This window comes from Tiliqua scincoides, chromosome 1 (genome assembly GCF_035046505.1).
Source record: "Tiliqua scincoides isolate rTilSci1 chromosome 1, rTilSci1.hap2, whole genome shotgun sequence".
Taxonomy (NCBI): Eukaryota; Metazoa; Chordata; class Lepidosauria; order Squamata; family Scincidae; genus Tiliqua; species Tiliqua scincoides.
Window position 1 is genome coordinate 186,904,741 of NC_089821.1, and position 20,397 is coordinate 186,925,137.

General features: G+C 41.8%; 1 protein-coding gene and 1 pseudogene across 2 annotated transcripts in view; one reads left to right on the forward strand and one right to left on the reverse strand.

Annotated features, from left to right (window-relative positions):
- The window catches only part of EPHA7 (EPH receptor A7), a 183,129-nt gene that overhangs the window by 92,872 nt on the left and 69,860 nt on the right, over positions 1-20,397 (reverse strand). For both annotated transcript variants that reach the window (XM_066612748.1, XM_066612740.1), the window contains exons 4-5: positions 16,947-17,102; positions 15,734-16,069 (exon numbers count right to left, since the gene is read on the reverse strand). In XM_066612748.1, coding sequence (XP_066468845.1) covers positions 15,734-16,069; positions 16,947-17,102 — 492 coding nt within the window. The remainder of the gene's footprint in view (positions 1-15,733; positions 16,070-16,946; positions 17,103-20,397) is intronic.
- LOC136637679 (5S ribosomal RNA) lies at positions 19,761-19,877 on the forward strand (annotated as a pseudogene).

Genomic DNA, 20,397 nt, shown 5'->3' on the forward strand with positions numbered 1-20,397 from the left:
CCACTTCTCCACCTCCTCCTGGGCTTCTCCAACCAAATCCAAGGCAAGAATCCCCTTGGGGTTCCTCTTCCTGCCCTCCCTCATCCACAGAAACAAATCAGATCGCCCATCCTTCATCCAATGATCATTGGTTCCTTCAGAGATGAGCAAGAGAGCTCACTCCCACCTCCCCCTCTGTCTCAGATGCAAAAGCAAACATCAAACCTTCCCTGCCTTCTGGCTGGAACCTCCCTGCTGCTTGCCCGGTCTGAATGATGGCCTCATGAGGTCTTTCATTCCGCGAAAAGTTAAGCAAGCACATCCAGACAAACTCAAGTCGGGATGTGTGGGGACCAAGTCAGTGGCCTCATACTTGAGTCAATTCCCGAATCATTGGCACAGGTGACTCGTGTCTCTATGAGTCAGTAAAAAAAGCTGATTTTCATAACTTGGACTTGAGTCACCTGAGTTGAGTTCCCATCCCTGCCAGGATCCGGGATGTGACTGAGAGATTGCCAAGGCTGGTCAAATCCACAGATCGCTATCCCTTCTTGCTAATCCTTGTAGGAACAAATGATACTGCTGGGTGCAGCTATGAGCAGATCATTTCAAACAACAAGGCTCTAGGCAGGAGGGTGAAAGACCTGGGGGCCCAGGTGATATTCTCATCTGTTCTCCCGGTTACAGGCAGAGGACTTCAGAAGGAGGGAAGGATACTCTAGAGTCTAGATCAGGGGTGCTTACAGTTTTTTGGCTCGAGAGCTACTTTGAAACCCAGCAAGGCCCGGAGATCTACCAGAGGTTTTTTTACAATGTTCGCGCCATCATAACATATACATACATACATCTCTCTATGTACCAATAAATGTGTACAATGTATGTTGGTGTACCTTGAGCCCCACTGAGTATAACAGGACTTACTCCTGAGTAGACATGCCTAGGATTAGGCTGTGAGGCTGCAATCCTAGTCACACTTACCTGGGAGTAAGCCCCATTGAGTACAATGGGCCTTACTCCCGGCATTTCCTCCCAGAGGCACCTGAAGGGGGGGGTCAGCACTCCGCGATCTACTCATTTTGCCTCTTGAGCACCTATTGAGCACCTCTGGTCTAGATGAATGACTGGCTATATTGATGGTGTCATTAGGAAGGATTTGGTTTCTGGGACCACAGACTGTGCTTCCTGGATGAAAGGCTGCTGGCTTGAGATGGACTGCACTTCACAAGGAGAGGGAAGAATGTTTTCAGTGGAAACATGGAAAACCTGATTGGGGGACTTTAAACTGAAGGAAGAGGGGGTTGCAGATATCAGCCAGAAGCTTATTTCACAGGTAAGTGCCCCAGATGGAAACCCTCAGGACACCACTGTAACTAGGGAATATTTGGAGTGGCTCAGCATAATTAAAGAAAGGGAAGGGACATTGGGTCATAACCTCCAAGGCTTATGCTGCATATATATGAATGCACGGAGTATGGGAAATAAACAGGATGAGCTTTATTTATAGGACAGGAAATAAACAGAATGAACTTGAACTTCTAGCAAGCGAAAGTATATTTGACTTCGCAGGAATAACCAAAACCTGGTGGGATGACTCTCATGACTGGAATGCAGGAGAAATGTGTTGATGAGGTCACAGTATTAGGGACCTTAGGGGAAAGTGATCATGAACTACTGCAATTCTCAATCTTATGCAGAGAAAAAGGAAAATGCAGTGAAACCTGTACTTTCAGATTTCAGGAGGGCTGATTTTAATAAGCTCAGAAATGATAGGTAGAATTCCAAGGGTTGATGAACTAATGGGAAAAGAGGCCCAAGATGGGTGGGAGCTCCTTAAGAATCAGTGTCTATAGAAGCAGTCAGAAACAATCCCTATGAAAAAGAAAAGGGGAAGACATCTCAAAAAGCAAGGACAAGGCTGCACAAGCATCTTAGTGGGGAGCTGAAGATTTAAAAAAAAGGCATGTAGGAAATGGAAGATGGGGCTGATCACTAGAGAGGAGTACAGGCAGGCAGCCCAGTCTTGTAGGGTGAGGGTCAGGAATGCTAAAGCTCAGTATGAGCTGAGGCTGGCCAGGGATGTCAAGAGCAACACAAAAGGTTTTTTAGGTATTCCCAAAGGAAGAGGAAGAGAAATGAGAGGTGGGATTGCTCCTTGATAAGGACGGCCAATTGGTGTCTGAAGACAAAGAAAAAGCAAAGCTTCCCAACTCCTACTTTGCATCTGTCTTCGGAGGATTGTGTAAATGTGGATGCTGGATCCTTTTTGATGGAGGGATAAGTTTACATCCTCACCTTGATGACTCAGGTTTGCAGATTAGGATTGACAGGGAACTAGTTCGAAACCACTTAAAAATGAATTCAAGTCATTTGAACCAGATGAAATGCATCCCAGAGTACTAAAGGAACTTGTAGATGTACTTGCAGAGCCTTTGTCAATTATCTTTGAGAAATCTTGGGGGACAGGGGAGGTGCTGCTAAACTGGAAGCCGGTTAATGTGGTCCCAATCTTTAAAAAGGGGAAAAAAAGAAGACCCAGGAAATTACAGACCTGTCAGTCTGACTTCAATACAGGGGAAGACATTAGAACAAATTACAAAAACATTATAAAATTGCATACATCTAGACAACCCAGTGATCAAAAGAACCCAGCATGGATTTGTCAAAAATAAATCTTGCCAGACAAATCTCATATTTTTTGATTGGATTACTAGCTTACCAGAAAGTGGGAATGCTGTGGATGTAATTTATTTTGACTTCAGTAACAGCCCAATCCTCAGCTGTGGGACGTGGCGGCTCCACAAAGGGCTCCTGCTGGATCCAGAGCCTCCTGCGCTACTGCGGGAGGCTCCTCAGGAGGGGACATTTGTCCCCTTCCCCCGCGTAAGGGAAGCAGTCCCGCAATGGGACTACTCACTTTAGCGGCGACTGTTTGGTCGCTGCTAAAGTGAAGGCGCTCATGCAGGGCATGCAGCCCTGCCTGAGTGCCCTGGATCCTGCGGAGCTTGGCTCCACAGATCTGCCTCTCCCCCGCCCCCCGACACACCTCCTCCATGCCCCCAGCCATGCCTCCCCCCTCCCCGGAACGCCTCCCCCATGCCCCTGGACACGCCCCCATTTCCCTTTCCACAGCCTGGCGGTCACAGACACCGCCAAGCTGTGGAACGCAGGCGCCCGCCGTGCGCTAGCTCAGCACCAGCCGGAGCTGAGCCAGCTCTGGCGGAAGCCCAGTGGTAAACCCTGCAGATGTGCCTTATAGCACGTTTGCGACTGTGGTCGGCGCCGCATGGACCACAGGATTGGACTCTAAAGCATTTGACAAGGTTTCACATGACATCCTAATCAGCAAGTTGGGAAACTATGGGCTAGATGATACTATCATTAGGTGGATGGCCATACACAAAGGATGTTTGCCAGTGGCTTCATGACAACTTGGAAGAGGGTTTTGAGTTGGGTGCCCTAGGGCTCTCTCTTGGGCCCGGATCTCTTTAACATCTTCATCAATGACTTGGATGAAGAGATACATCAAATTTGTGGATGACACCAAACTGGGCGGAGTAGCAAATACAACAGAAGACAGTAGAAGCCTTCAAGAAGACCTAGACAAAACGGAATACTGGGCTGAAATGAATAAGATGAAGTTCAAAGGATAAATGCAAGGTTCTGCACTTGGGCAAAAATAACCAAAGACACAGGTACAGGATGGGTGATATCTAGTTTGGCAACACAACGTGTGAGAAAGATCTTGGAGTGCCAGTGGATCACAAGAGGAACATGAGTCAGCAGTGTGATGTAACTGCAAAGAAGGCTAACACACTTTTAGCCTGCATTAATAGAACCGAAGTTGCAAGTAATTGTGGTTCTGCTTTACTCCGCATTGGTTAGACCTCACCTGGAGTACTGGGTCCAATTCTGGACACCTCACTTTAAGAAAGATGCAGCCAAACTGGAGAAGTTTCAGAGGAGAGTGACAAGGAAGATCAGGGAGCTGGAGGACAAGCTCTATGAAGACAAGTTGAGGGAACTTAGTATGTTCAGCCTGGAGAAGAGAAGGCTGAGAGGAGATATGATAGCGCTCTTCAAATATTGAAGGGCTGTCAAATGAAAGAAGGAACAAATTTGCTTTCAGCTGCCTCTCAAAGTAGAACTTGATCCAATGGATACAAACTGCAAGAGAAGAGGTTCCAATCGGATATCATGAAAAAATTCCTGGTGGTAAGAGTGGTTCGGCAATGCTGAAGGAAGTGGATTCTCCGTCACTGGAGAACTTCAAGCAACAGTTCAACAAGCACCTGCTGGTGATGCTCTAGGAGGACTTCCTGCTACAGGTAGGGAGTTGGACTAGATGACCTTTAGGTCACTTCCAACTCCATGTTTCTATGATCCTATGATTCTATGAAAGTAGTAAATACCTATGATAACCTCTGGAACAATCTTGAATGTTGCTGATCTTGTGAACAAATCAAACAGGTACTTGGTTTTTACCATTTGTGGTATGCCAGAAGAGCTGGGAGGAAAAAATGCTTTGGGACCATGCACACTGAACACTTTAACAAACTGGATAATAAACATTTCAGTATAAATTCATGTGTGTCAGTGAACTTTATAGTCAATTTGTTCAGTTGTATTGCCATATAGCCAACTGTGTTCAATTACATTTAACACTTCAGCTGTTTTCAAGTGTTTCGCACAAAAAGGAAAAAATCAGGACTTCAAAGACCCTTCACACTGATATTATAGTTCTGGAGTCTATAAAGTAAAAGCCCACCAAGATATTTGCTTTCTGGTATACTTTGTGATGTAAACCAATGCTACCGATAAAACAAGAACACAAAATGAACAGATACTTATTCACAAAGTACAAATTCTTAAGTGTTACTGTGTATTTTTTTTAAAAAGAATTTTTTTAAAAAAAAGTCAGGCAAACAATTGTATTTGATTTAACCCCAACATTTCTTTCATATCTAGCCATGCATATTTTGCTTTAGAAACATCACAGTAAATTGCTAAATTAGAATGCTTTACCACATGCTTAATCATACTAGCAAATTAAAAGATATATAGGTCAGGATCAAAAGGGAAGCATGTGCATAGGGCCTTTCAGCCTTTCCTTCTACTGGCAGGATTCACACAGTCAGAAAAGTCTCCCCTCAAGGTCTCACTAGGGTGGCATTCCATAAGGCACAGGGCATGCCATCAGAAGAGTAATCAGCTGACCCTCCTCCTCAGTGTGTGCAAGGAAGAAGCTTCTCTTTGGATACCAGATCTAGAGATTACTTATAACACATCAACTCATCTGAGGCTGCACTCTTATATATACTTCCCTGGGAGTAAGCTCCACTGAATACAATAGGAGTTCCTTCAGTGTATGCATGCATAGGATTGCACTGTGAATCGGCCAAGCTACAACTGGATTTCTATTTTCTAGGATGGTTGCGATTTTGTTGACTTGTATTAACATGTGCATGCCATTATGTAACACTGGGACCAAACTGGCTTTACTCTTGCTCTTTATGTTTGACTGCTGTTAATCATAAAATATTGTTAAAATTGGGACACTAATTGTCTGATGTCGACATGCTATGGATAATTAAGAATATCCATGCTGTGGATAATTAAGAATAGCTTAGTCTGAAGTCATGTTAATTGTTTTTCACAGGTCTCCTTCTCTTGTCCTTGCATCCACTCCAGAAGAAGAATCTACCAGTTTGTACGTACATCTCTGTCATGTACTTTGTCACTGAACATACATCATCCTTTCTTACTCATAATGGATTAATTTTGCTGCCTTGAAGCAATTATCTCTTCTTTTGTGACTGACCTCCTGGTAAATGAAGAGAAGGGTGGCTACATGAGTTTATTTGGGGGAGGGGGGTAGATTTTACTACTTAGTTGATATTTATTTTGTGCTCACAAGAAGAAAGTGAATTTAAGTCATGATGTACCAAATTGAAACAAAATTGTGACAATGATTTATCAATTAAAATGGACAGCTTTTTAAAGTTTAGACTCGATAATGTTCCTTCATTTACCCTATTACTTGGATCAGTTGGCTAAAGCTGTTAATGATCCTCTTGGATCAATGTCTTTTGCCTGTAGCAATAATTTACTGCGCTGGTGGATTTGTACAGATGTTTTCATAGATGGCTCCGCATCATTCCATCAGACTGCTTGTCTACATCAAATTTGCTCTCATTCATCACTAACGAAGCAAAAAATAAGATAATCAAGATTTGCTATGTTAGCATTAAATACAGAACACAGGGCACCAACTACTACTGACGATTTACGGCAACCTCAGCAAATTGCTCACAGGGTGAGTCAGGGTGCTCACAGGGTGAGTCAGGGAGATGTCTGCCACTGAAGTATATCATATTGATATACTTTGTGACTTTAATAATAGGTGACTTTATAGGTGACTTGTGACTTTATATTAATAGGTGATTAATATGGTAAGTGCACAGACATAACCATTTAGGAATATAACGGTAGGCTCAAAGCACTATCCCATAAAGTTTGTCTTTATGAAGCTGACAACTGCTACAAAGTAGTTCCAAATATGTGTGCATCTAATTAGCTTTACCACTCAAATTCAGTTTTTCAGAAGCTAACAAATACATTGTTTCGCACAATGGAGGTCTTTTGTAAAGAGAACTGCGGAACACAAATAGGAGATGGGAAAGTAATAGAATTCCTGCAAACAGGGTAGTTATCTTGGCTTAGACCCTTTCAGACTTGTGCTTTTCAAACAACGATCAGGAAACCACACTGTCTAGAATGCAAAGGACTCGGTCAGAAGCATTTTAGCAACACCAGCCTCTTTAAAGAAACACCAGTCTCTTCTAATGGTCAGGTGATCCTTCAAACCAGCATTCTATGTATACAGCACAAAGAAAGCTACTGTCAAAAGTTGGGAGTATTTGTGTGTGCACAAGCCTCTTTGAATTCTTTTTTCGCATACTGTCCTAATATAAATGAAAAATTCCAAGTTCTCACGTCTGTATGAAAGTGAATGGATTTTAATTCCGTCTCTAGGAAAAGCTATCAGGGAACGAATAGCCCAATCCTAACTAACTTTCTAGCACTGATGCAGCTATGCCAACAATGTGTGTGTGGCATTCTGTGGTGGTGGTCAGCAGTAATAGAAGTCTCTTTAAGAAAAAAAGGAAAATTTGTTCCCTTACCTTGGGGCTACACTGCAGCCGCATCGGTGCTGGAAAGTTGGTTAGGATTGGGCTGCATGGTAGATTTCACTACTCTTCTGCCTATTTTGTGCTTATTACTTCCTATTATTATTTACTTATTAACAGCTGTGAGCTGTTTATCAAACTATACAGTAATAATGTTGAGGTTTAAGAATTATAAATAAGCCTATCAAAACAGGGCAAGGTAGAAACGTCATCTCACCTGGTTCCCAGCCTATGCCTTTGTGCAGTGAGATATTAGGACCCTGACTTTACCTGTGTGCTGTTGAGACTTTACCTGCATGCTGCTGAAACTCCTCCTGTGACCTATTCTCACTCTCTCCTCTGGTGAAAAGGTTCTTTCTGGCTGGTGACTGTCCCTACAGAGATCCAAAGACTTGCCATAGAGAAAGTTTGTTGCAGATGACTGCCCTCTTCTGAGGGAGCTATTTTTCTGTGGTTCAAACACTATTCCTTGGATGTTTGTGTGGGTGGATGAGAGAATCATGGATGCAGGGTTCTTTGCTTTTGCACTTCCTTTGCTGATGTCACTGTAGCTTCTGAAGGGGCTGAGGGTGGTGTGGCATCTTTGCACTGTGTTTGTGGGTGTGGTGTTCTTAGGACACCTCCCCATGATTAATGGAACTGCATCTTCCTGTGATGCTCATTTCCAATGACTGGCAGGGGGCTTCCCTCAATACTAGCTCTGCACTCATTGGCTCTGCAACTGCACATTCAAAGTAAATTTAAACTTTAAAATAAGCTTATGTTAATTAGAATAAGTCTTAAACAAAAGTTACAAAGGCATAATGCTGCTTGTTACACATAACTTTTTTTTCTTATGGAAATTTTGTTTCTATGACAAACCATAAAGTTTCAATTCACAAACCGTGAAAAGCAGGCACAATTTAATCAGGTAAAGCACTTTTAAGTACCACTATTTCAGCCAAAGAGATATCAGTAGGTCCCTATAGCTGTGGTTGAAGCAAGAGGGAGTGACCTTTTCTGTTGCTGCTAATTCTTGCTCCCACCTTTGACTGGCACCCTCCTTCCCCAAACTGTGCCTCTTCTGAAGGACCATACAGCCATTCAGTCATATCTTGCATCATAGTGCACCACTACCCCAGCTATCTCTGCTTCCATTGGGGTCAGGCCAGGCAAGGCTGTGCCACACTATGGCAGTAAGGCCAAATACCAGATGCCATACTATCAGGTACCACTATACTGTATGAAGTGACATAAAGCAAGAGACAGATAATTTTGTTGTTTTTTTTAGAGAGAGCTGAAACTGGCTGAAATGCGTTACTTCCCATGGTGTACAGAACATTTTTTTTTTCCTGTTCCACTATTATTATTGCTGAACAATGCTACTTTTGTTAAGCAAAGACAACAATCTTGGTTTCTGCATCTTATGATGTTAAAGTGATAGTGGCTATAATCACCTGAATCATCAGACTTCTTATTTTTGGCCTGATGCTTGTTTCATGGAGACAAGGAAGCCATTGTTTCTAGATTTAACTCAGGCATAAAACCAGTTACTAAATCTGGTCAGATACCTGACAGACTAATCTGACACAAGGGACAATTAACTTTATTTTGGTTACACCAGTGTAAAACAATCAGGGAATCATCTCTCTGAAGTCATTATTAAATAGACTCAAAGGAAAATGTGTAGCATTTTACTCCAGAAGAAAATACTTCCAATTACAATATTTTAAAATGCAGAAAACGTTAAAATTATGAGAGATTAACCCAGTCACATTATTATCCAGTAATGTTATAATTTGTTTGTGGAACAAAAATTTTGTTACAGATAAAGCACAGATTCAGATCTTCTACACTCTTCCATTTTGAGAATCACTTTAATACGAGGACATGGAGAAGGAGAAAGAAAGAACACAGAGTAATAAGTTTGAGAACTATTACAACCCCATTTGATAATTCCATAACAACAACCAAACCTTCCTCATTGTGTTGTTAATAATGTTACCAGTCACCTGAAAACCTGCCTTTGGCTGAATTGGTCTGATTTTACAGTAAGTTTATGAAAATTATATTTCAGATGTGACAGTGCTGGTCATCTCTGTTAAAAGCACTGAACAGGACATCTGGTTGTGGATGTGTATCCTTTCTACTCACAGCACCTTGTTTGCCCACATGCAATGATGATTACCCCCCCCCCCCAAAAAAAAAAGATTCCCATGCTGATTGATTAGAAATGCCATCTTTGGTTGCCGCTTTAGCACACTTATATATCCTTACCTTGTTTAATATCAAATATAAGGAAATTTAAGGAATCATTCTAACTCAAAAATTGTATCATATAGTTTGTACGTCAAGAAATGTACAGCAAACATGAAAATGTCTTTACTGTCTACTACAAAGCCTCAACCACACATTAGAATTTAACAAAATGTAATTTATCAGTTCTTCAGTTTAATTGTACAATGGTAGTGGGGGGATCAAGGACAGTATGACAAATTACTTAAAAAGACTCAGCATACCAATTCACTAAACTAGCCTTTATACTTAACTTACAAGTGACTTACTGTGACCTGGCAAGTAGATGCCAGCACAAATGCCTACGTCTAAGATGCCAAATTTCTCTTGAGAGTGCTTAAAAGCACAACTAAAATAATACATTTTAATTTGCGCTCCTGACTGCTTTCTTTCACATTTTGATGCACAGATGACTAAACAAATGAGCAACACTGTTATGACCTTTTGGTACAACCTGTGCATGGTATATACCAATTTCAATTTTAATTATAGCACAACACACAATAATTATATTATGGAGCCTAAGCAATGTGGCCCTGCTGTGTCAATTATCCTTTTACATACATCTCCTCCATATAACTCCAAAATAACAAAAAATTTGATCTTAATCACCTGCCATCTGCCCTTCTATTCTCAGCTGATTTGGCTTCACTCTTCCCTTTTCTGACATGGCTTCTTTGTCTCCTTGGGGCTTGGTGTTGGGTAGGCAAAATAAAAGAGGATTAACAAGTTGTGCATATTCTATAGCCCTTCCTCATCTTCTCTAAATAATCTAATATTATCTTTATGTAATGACTTGCATATTGCGACTGCAACCCCAAATTGTGAATTTACAGAAACAAACTGATCCTACAGGGAAAAAAAATCACTGCATGATGTACAAGCCATTATTATGGCTACTTAATTCAATAGCACACTAGCAACCTGTATTGGGTTCAGGCATATGCAAGTACACACACACACACACACATAAACAAGTGACTAAAGAAAATAAAGCACAAAGTAACAGTCATCAATAAAACAGTCATCAATTTTTTTTGCATAAAGCAAAAAATAACAGTCATCAATAAAAACTGCATGCAGCTATGAATAAGGGTAAGGTTTTCCTTCTCTTCATGGACAACTTTTTAAAAAAATAATACAAGTATTTATTTACTTATATCCCACCTTTCCCATGCCAAAGCAAATGCCCAAGGCATAGCTCTAATTTCAAGATTTTCTCTACTCAGAATTATTATTATTATTATTATTATTATTATTATTTATATACCACTTTTCAACAGAAAGTTCACAAAGCGGTTTACAGAGAAAATCAAACAGCTAATGGCTCCCTGTCCCAGGAGGGCTCACAATCTAAAAAGATGTAAAAGAACACCAGCAGACAGCCACTAGAAAAGACACTGCTGCAGTTACTCCCCCCCTGCTAAATAAAAGACAAGCACCCACTTGAAAAAGAGCCTCTTACCCAGTTATCAGGGGTAATGACTTTCAAGACTTTCTCTACTGAGCTCCAAGACTTTATATTCAATTATGGTCTTCAATTATGTCTCCCTAAAATATTTCCTTTTCTATTAACTGTAGAAGCCAGCATTTACACGACAAAACTATTCTAAACTACAGAATGTAATAATTTTCATACCTGGCTTCTTAATTGGGTTATTGGAAGTTAAATCCAATAAATTTTCTTGTGTGTGCCTTTAGGAATTCATGGGTGAAATGCATCTATATAGCAGGGAGAGGGAGCAGGGCGGGAGGAGGGCGGAACTGGTGGAGCTCATCTCCACTGGATCCTGAGCTCCACGTCGGGCCACATAGCCTGACACAGAACTCTTTGGTTCTGCAGCACCTCCAGAGCTGCGGCAGAATCGAGTAGCCCCATTGCAGGGCTGCTTTCCTTACCCAAATATCCCCTTCCTCTGAGGAGCTGCTGGCGGCTACCCGTTTGTGGTTAGGATGCCACAGCAGTCAGTTTTGGTGCCGCGGCAGCCCCACACTCCAGGCAACTGAGGACTGGGCTGCTAATCATATGATACAAAAAAGAAAACTGAGAATGGACATATTGAAGGACAAAGTTGCAATGATAACTTTCTAGCTATAATTTGGTCTTTGCACAGAATAGATATATGTGGTTTCAATCACCAATCTGAAATACCCAGTTACTGTATTCATGCGATTCAAAGTGCAAGAAATAGTTAAGAATTGTCCTTACATACATACAGATAGAATAATTGCTTAACTTCGTACAAACTACATTGACCTTGGGCAAGATGTGGAACACAGAAAAGCAGCAATTTTGCCACTAGGACCACCAGTGCTTCTGGGGTAAGTCAGAGAAGAAAACATGGTAACTTCTACTCTGCTATGATAGGATATGTATGATGTTTTAATGAATGGGCAGCCCAATCCTATGTGTGACCACAATGTATGCTAGCACAGTGGTTCCCAAACGTTTTAGCACTGGGTACCACTCTATCACAGAGATTCCCAAACTTTATGAGAGAGGTGGAAACTCCATAACAGCACTTCTGAGATTGTGCTGCTGCAGTGAAAAAGGGGTTTTTCACATATCTGAGCGTCCTGCTGGTCCTCTGAAGGGTGCACGGGGCCTGTGGCCCCCTCTGCATGCCTCCCCACACCTCAGAACAGCTACCTGATGAAATTGTGATCTACTTCCAGTTTCACAATGAAAGGTGGAGGTAAACAGTTCCTCATGCTGCCCTGCCTGTTACATACCAGGCACCATAACTTCAGCAATTCATGTGTACCATTCACTTTCAGTAAGCCATGTAAATGAATATTTTTTTAAAAAATACATTTTAACATTTCTCTCTGTCTTCGAAATTGGCTGCTTATTATACAAAAAGTGTGTTCCAAGTTTGCCACTTGAAACCCAAACAGGATTTTAAAAACGAGGGAGTTGGAACCTTCTGTTTCTGCCTTGCAAAGGTGCAGTCCTCCTTCCCATAATACAAAATAGCAATTGGTACTTGGTCTGAGAAAATCAATGAGTAGCTAGCTGCAGTTTTAGATTAAACAATGTTATTTCACTTCAGATCATATTCATAGCAGGAATCAGCAAGAAATCATGGCAGAAACAGATAATAAACTTAAAAGAATTCCAAGGAGCTGAGAGACCTCTGACAGAGAGACAGCTTGGCATAGCAAAAGGCAAAAAAAAAAAAAATTCTCACCCATCAGCGTAATACGAAAACACTGGGTTGTATCCTAAAATTGTGTTTCCTAAATGAAAGGACTTATGTTAACTCCAGGGAGTAATTTTCACCAGTCCATGCTTTGCCTTCCTCTGCAAATCAACTGATGGTTCAGGAAACCTCAGCAGCAAATTTTCAGGAGATACATAGGCAGTGGACAGATTCAGCAGAAATCATTAAATAAAACATGTTCAGATCACTCATACCCTCTTAGAGTCCAAGTCAACATTTAGAAAATAGGGAGAACTCAAAAGGTAGATATTCAGATTATTTTAGTTTTGAAACTTGAGGTACAAAACATTCTCCCAATGTGAATCTTATTTTTTAAAAAAAAAAATCAAGACATTCAAAATTCTTCAGACAGTTACAAGAAATATATTCTAGTTTGAGGTGATACAACTGATCAATAACCTATCTGCCTATTACTCTTAATTCTTTACTCTGATCCACAGGAAATGGATCAGAAATGTTTGAATCAAGGTATTGAAAATTCTGTTCAAAAACAGTTGCTGATACAACATCATCCAACTATGTATAACCGTCATCTACTTCTATGGCATAAAATATTAGGAAATCCAGGATGTTCACTGAATAGAAACTATTTGCAGACAGCAGTATCATGAAAAATTACACTTACACCAATAAACATTTGCACTAAAAATACTCATTAACATTATTTTGCATTTTAATCTTTGATGTTAGTTACTTTGGATGCCCCTCTTTTACGGGAGGAAAGGCAGGATATAAACATATTTTAAATAAATTATAATATCTATATAAAGTGGTAAAAATTATGATTAAAAACACTAGATAGATGAGCAGTGTGATTGGATCCACGTATGGGAGGTTCATAAGGGGCCTGGTTGGCAGTGTCTGGAGGGTTATGTGCACATGTATCAGGGCCAATGGAGAATAAGAACAAACAAAAAGGATTCTACTGATCTCTAGGCATATCCCCTCCTGCACTGCATAAATTGTGATGACTAACAGCCCGGTCCTGAGTTGCCCAGGGCGCACAGCTGCAGTGGCGCCGAGAACAGCTGCTGCAGCATCCTGTGCGCCTCAGCCTGCCGTGGGTGGCACCTCGGGAGAAGGGGACTTTCATCCCCTTCTCCTAGGTAAGGGAAGGAGCCCCGCAGTGGGGTTACTCACTTTACCGCCGACTAAAGTAAAGGCATTTGTGTAGGGCGCCAAGCCCTACACAAATGCTCAGGATCTGCTGGAGCCGAGCTCCACTGGACCCGCCTCCTGCCTCCCCACTCCCTCCCCCTGGCATGCCTTCACCTGCCCTCTCTCTGCCCTTCCCACGCCTCCCCCCTCCCCGGAATGCCTCCTCCCCGCCCCCGCTTACCGTGGTGTGGCTTGGAGGATGGGCACTGGCCAGCACTGGGCTAGCACGGGCACTGGCCCAGCAGTAAGCCTCACAGACATGCCTTACAGCAAGTTTGTGACAGTGCGCTCCAGTGCATAGCCAGGGCGCCGAGCTCAGGATTGGGCTCTAAATGTCCTTTAATAACCAATATTTCCAAAACAACTCTCTAATTTCCCAAATACAGTTATTTGCGTGAACCCCAGAAAATATTATTATTATGCTATCTGAGGAGTTCACTTGTATCTCAGGGGTAATGTTTCTGTTTCCAGTATCTTTTGTAGCAGCATCACATAGAAAAATGCAGACTTGCCAGACCATCATTTTATCAACAAGTAATTTATCATTTCACATTCCTGAATACGAAACTTCCTATTTCAACATGCAAAACCACTAAAACACATTTTGCCCCTTGGGTGTTATGCGTAGTTTGATTTTATTTTCCCTGACATTTCACCTGTCAGATTATCATAAATATAGAAACAAAGAATAATTGTCACATTCTCACTGAATCTCATCATCAAATATCTGGAAGTATTAAATAAGTTGGAAGCATAATCCTGAGGGAGGAATGTGAATACGGAACATACTGACAGGCACCTAAGCAACTCAGGATGCCAAAAGAGGATTTAAACTGTATCATAAACAAGTAGGTACTTCCCATTTTAGAATTTAAAAATACTAGGACAGTGATTCTCAAACTGGTGGGTCATGACCCACAAGCTTGACTAAAGCTTCCTTCATCCCTTTAAAGGGCAGGGGAAAGGGAGAGGCAGCAACGCGATACCAGGATCACGTCGCTAAGGGAGGCGAGGGGAGGCGATAATTTTAAAGGAGTTAGCGATTGCTCCATTTGAAGATTCTAAGCATTGGGGAGCTCTGCCAAGGGCTGTGCAGGGCTCACCTTACTTCCTGGAGCCTGCTGCTGCCCTAACTCCATAGAAAGTAAGTGAAAGCATCCCCCCCTCACCCTCCTTAGCAACATGATCCTGGGGATCACATCGCTGCCCTTGCCCCTTCCCCGCAAAGACTTACTTTGGGAGTAAATCTCCCAAAAAGTTTGAGAATCACTGTACTAGGTCATTGGTACAACAAAGAAGCAAGCAAGCAAGCAAAAAACAAGTCAATGCATTAGTACATCTGAATAAAAATGAATGTGCTCTGGGCCACAGTTTGTCAATTCATGTCTTATTGCATTCAGAATGTGAGGCAGCAAATTAAGACTGCAGAACACAATATGATTGAAGGTTAGCACTTTGATGCTCTAATGATAAGCTTAACTTTCCCATGGAAATAAGGAGACTTCAGTGTTGTTAACTTTGGCTAGGTAGCCCATACACATTTGCTAACTGTTCAATTCTATATTGTGTGGCATGCAGTGACAGGATGTGGCTGAAGTGTTCCACCTCTGGCACAAGAGAACAGTTCTTGCCTTTGCTTTGGCCCTGCAACCCAGGCTTGTTCCTTGCCACAGGGTAACAGCAACTATTAGCAATGCCATGCCATTCCTCCAGAAAGTCATTGACTACCCCACGTGTTCTTTCAAAGGAATACCTGTCCCACTAGCATCACCACCATTTGTCCTAGCACTGAGCACTGCAAATTTGCTGAGGGCAAGCTGGATGCGTAGCACCTCACTTCAGCTGTGGACAAATGTAATTTTCAACATCCGTCTCAGATGTGTTCCAAAACTGCAGGGTTCTGTAACTTACCTGCTTGACCAGTGGTAACAGTAACAGCTGCAAACAGCCTCTGGGAACGGCTCAAATCGGAAACACCATTCACAGCTTCGACTTCAAAAGTGTAGTTAGCATGAGCTATCAGGTCCATGACGGTGACATAGTTGTCTGCTAATCCAGTTTGCTGGGGCATATATCCAACATTGCTCCCACAGGCAACACATTCGCCCTGCTCCCAGCTGCACCTCTTGCACAGTACCCTGTAGGTCACATCATTTCTTCCTCCATTGTCAGCAGGAGGGCTCCACTCCAAACTCACAGTAGTTTGGTTGATATTGAAAATAAGGTTCTGCGGTGCAGATGGAGGTCCTTGGTTAAACACAAGCACAAAAAAGAAAGAGGGAAACAAGCACAAGAAAAATCATCAGGGAAAATTTAGCTCATGTTTTAATTACCTAGGCAAAAGCTTGCCAAGACATAAACTTTTCATTATATTTACTTACTACAAGCTACCAAAAAGCCTGCTTGAACTCACTTGACAAGGAGCTTTATTTATTTTCCATTAAGGAAACAGGATAGCCATTCTCCATGTATTTACTACACCTAGCTTTAGCAGCTTTTCTTCTGTGCAATTAAAGGGATAAGTTAATGCACTTCTGAAGCTGATTCATACAGAATCCTTCCTGTTTGAGTTTTTGTGCCCATTTAAAACGCATGAAACAAAATGCATTCAGATATTTCTTAATCAGTTTTGATGCGATTTACAGCTGGGTACAGCTCAGCTTTGAGGAACTTGTAAAAATTCATTACTTGAACCACCAATCTTTGCAGGTTAGTCTATTTGCAGATGGAACACTAAGCTTGATCCCATTACATTTCAATCAAATTCCACACAGGTTACTTTTTATTTTATATGTTATTCATTTGGTGCTGCATCACATTATGTATACTCTTTATGACAATGTAAATATCTGTAGAAAAACCACATTCTTCCATTGTTACTGGTTACGTGCTTTCCCAAGCAGCTTGTCCAAGTTATCCTGGAGGAACATGGAAATTATATTTATGTAGATTCTCTAAGTCTCTGTTTTCCCCACTTTTTGGCTCAGTTTAAACTTCATTTGCAAACACTATTTGATATGCGGAAGGGCCAAAGTTGTGTACTACAGAGACAGCACCTTATAAATGGTTGCGCCTGTGGCTGGCTAAGCAATATCCACTGTGATTAAATTCATGAACAACTCACTTGTGCATGCAACATATGGTGGATCAGTAGGTGCTCTGTAATAGCTGTCTTCACAATCACATCGTGAAGATCCTTCCCTGTCTGAGAAACTATGCATAGGACAGCGGGAGCATTGCAGGTCTTGGGAGGATGACTTGTAGAATCCCCGGCCACAGGCTAAAGAATGAAACAAAAAGATATCTGAACATGTGCCTTTGAGGGATCTTTCAGCTATATGCAAAATATAAAATGTTAAAAGTATCAAAAATGAGCTTTGCCAGTCTTTCATAACTGGAATGGTTTCACCAGTTTTAAAAATATTGCAGTTAAGAACATAAATCATCTTTGCTTTTCCTTTCTAAACACGAAGCACACAAACAAAACAGAAAATAAATCATAAATACAGAGAACCTGATTTTAATGGCAGGCAGCTTGTTATGTGCACTTACGTTATTTGATCAAAGGAAGGGGGACTAACAGCACAGTCCTGTGTATGTTGTCTTGGAAGCAAGTACCACAGCATTCAATGGTTCTTACTCCCACGTAAGTAACTCTTATGCTGCAATTCTCTTACTCTTATGCTGCAATTCAGTTACAATTTCTGGGCTTTCATAAATTATTTGCTCTCAGATGCACTTTTATGTGCCCATAATGTTGTTTTACCATTCGATCACAAATTATATATAAATTATGCAATCACAAGTTATAAGTGATTGCATAATTTATAGGCTTCAATGAGAAGGTTCTCAGTTTAAGATGCAGAACATAAATCTCCAAATGTTCTGATCCTAATCATACAAGGATGTCTAAGAGATTTCAGAGGAATCTACTTCTAAGAAAATGTATCCAAAAATCACAATTAAAAGGGAGTGATACCTGATTTTAAACATTTGTGCTTATACAATAGCCTGCTTTTCCAGTATATTTTCAGGTTTTGTCCTGCCACAATAGCAGCAATTTATATCCTCTACCTGAAGCCAAAAGTCCATAAACTTTTGATCTTACATGTCTAAAGAACAAAATGTTTAGGATCAGAGGTAACTTTTTTTCAACACTGATTTAAGGTTCCTTGCTTTATTTTAGTAGTTCACAGCTTTATTTTAGTAGTTCACAGCAGTATGTCTAAGGAATGTGCCCTTTCTGTAGCAGGACTTACACATATAACAAAATGAGGAAGCTAAGAGAGAAAGAGAGAAAGGAGAAACCCAACATGGAAACCAGGAGAGAAGGTAGATACTGACATTGTAAGGAAGAGGAGAAATAGGGAAAGTACTGAAGATTATGGTGGAAATTAAGAAGGACTGTAGTTTTGGGTTCAATGCACAGTTAAAAGAATAGAGAAAGGTTTGTGTTGCCTAAATTAAAAAAAAAAAAAAGATTCCTTGAATCAGAAACCAGTTCTTTGCCATATTATGAATGATTACAGCAGAGTATATAGACTTAGGCCCAAATCCTAACCAATTTTCCAGCACTGGCATAGCTGTGCCAGTGGGACATCTGCTGCATCCTGCAGTTGGGTGGCACTCACGGTGGCCTCCTCAAAGTAAGGGAATGTTTGTTTCCTTACCTTGGAGATACATTGCCCTTATGTCAGTGCTGGAAAGTGGGTTAGGATTGTGCCCTTAGGCTATTTGTGGCAGGAAATGTGATTTTTGATTGAAGTGGAGTTGAAGTGACAATGTCTTAAGAGCAGACACTATAGAAGGAATGCAACACACTTACCATCCAATTACACACTTCCTAGCCAGGAACCAAACTGGATCAAACACAATCACTGAAACACACACTTCACAGCAAGCTCAAGAGAACCATATGTGAACAACTACCTTGGTACTTTCATGTCACTTGATAGACCATTTTGTCCTGCTTTAGAATGTTGAGTGTAAAGCACCCTTAGGTTAGATCAGGGGTGACCAAACCCAGCCCAGAGGCCACTTGCAGCCCTCGCAGACTCACAATCTGGCCCATAGGGAGCCCCCAGTTTCCAATGAGCCTCTGGTCCTCTAGAGACTTGCTAGAGCCCAGGCTGGCCCAATGCAACTGCACTCAGCGTGAGGGCGACTGTTCAACTTCTCCCATGAGCTGTGGGACAAGGGCTCCCTCCACTGCTTGCCATTTCACATCTGTGATGCAGCAGCGGCAGCAAAGGAAAGGCTGGCCTTGGTTTGTGCAAAGAATTTTATAGGCCTTGAGCTATTGTAAGACCATTCATACATATAAGTTCCATCTCTAATATATTCATTTATGTAAATTTATTCAAATTTGAAATGTAAATTAATGTCAGAGAGATGTTGTGGTGCTCCTGCCAAAAAGTTTGGACATCCCTGGGTTAGATAAACAAAGGCAAGCTTGTCATATACATGTGTATAGTACATTCAAAATTTCTAGTGATTTTTAAAAATGCCTCTGAGAATGTGCCCTTTAGCACTAGTGAGCCTGTGATCATCAAATTGTTTGCTTCACTGCAATGAAAAATTTCTTTATAAAAAGAGATTTTACATTTCAAGTATGTGTCTTTCCCATCACCTAACGGATATAATTAAGGCCCAATCCTATCTAAAAGTAGCACCGGAAGAATATACATTCTGCCACTGGAGGCTGCCAGAAAGCACTCTGCGGCAGCGTAACTTGCCAGCACACTGGTGTGAAAGCTAGAGTCTTCCCACGCATGCTGGCAGACATCGGGAAGCCCACTGAGGCAACTAAGCCTGGCACAGAGGATGGAGCAGGGCAAGGACGGGTAGAACGGGGAGAAGAGAGGGCAGAGGATGGGCAGATCAGACCCAGATGTATATGTGTAACAGTTGTATGTTATATGTGCAGGGTAACAGTTGTGACAGCAACTGTTACCATGCACATGCCCAATCTCATCTGATCTTGGAAGCTAAGCAGGGTCAGGCCTGGTTAGTACTTGGATGGGAGACCGCCTAGGAATACTGGGTGCTGTAGGCTTATACCATAGTCTTTCGAGACTGAAGGTTGCCAACCATTATATGTGTAAATCCTGCTCAATCTAACCTCCTTTTCTTTCCACAGGTGGATGAGGTGGACCTGATCCACCTGTATGAGTCAATGCAGATTTGTGCCAGCGATCTCACTGGCACAAGTCCAAGTTGATCAATAGTGGCTGCTGGGGCTTGCTGCTGGGCAATAAGCCTTACTCCAGGGAGACCTCCAGCAGTCAAAATCTGCTACGGGATTCAGTGGAGGCCACACTGGTCCCATTGCATGGCAGCAAGGAGGTTTAAGTGAGATTGGCAGGAGGTCTGGTCTAGAGGGTTGAGCTTCCATTTGCCTGAAGATAACATCCGAAGGTCGCCAGTTCGAGGCCACCGGCACCGTGCGACCTTGAAGCAGCTGACAAACTGAGCCGAGCTATTCCATCTGCTGAGCGTGGGAGGATGGAGGCCAGAATGTGCGACCAGATCAAGAAAGAAACACCTGAATGTTGTGGTTTCTTGAAAGACAGAAA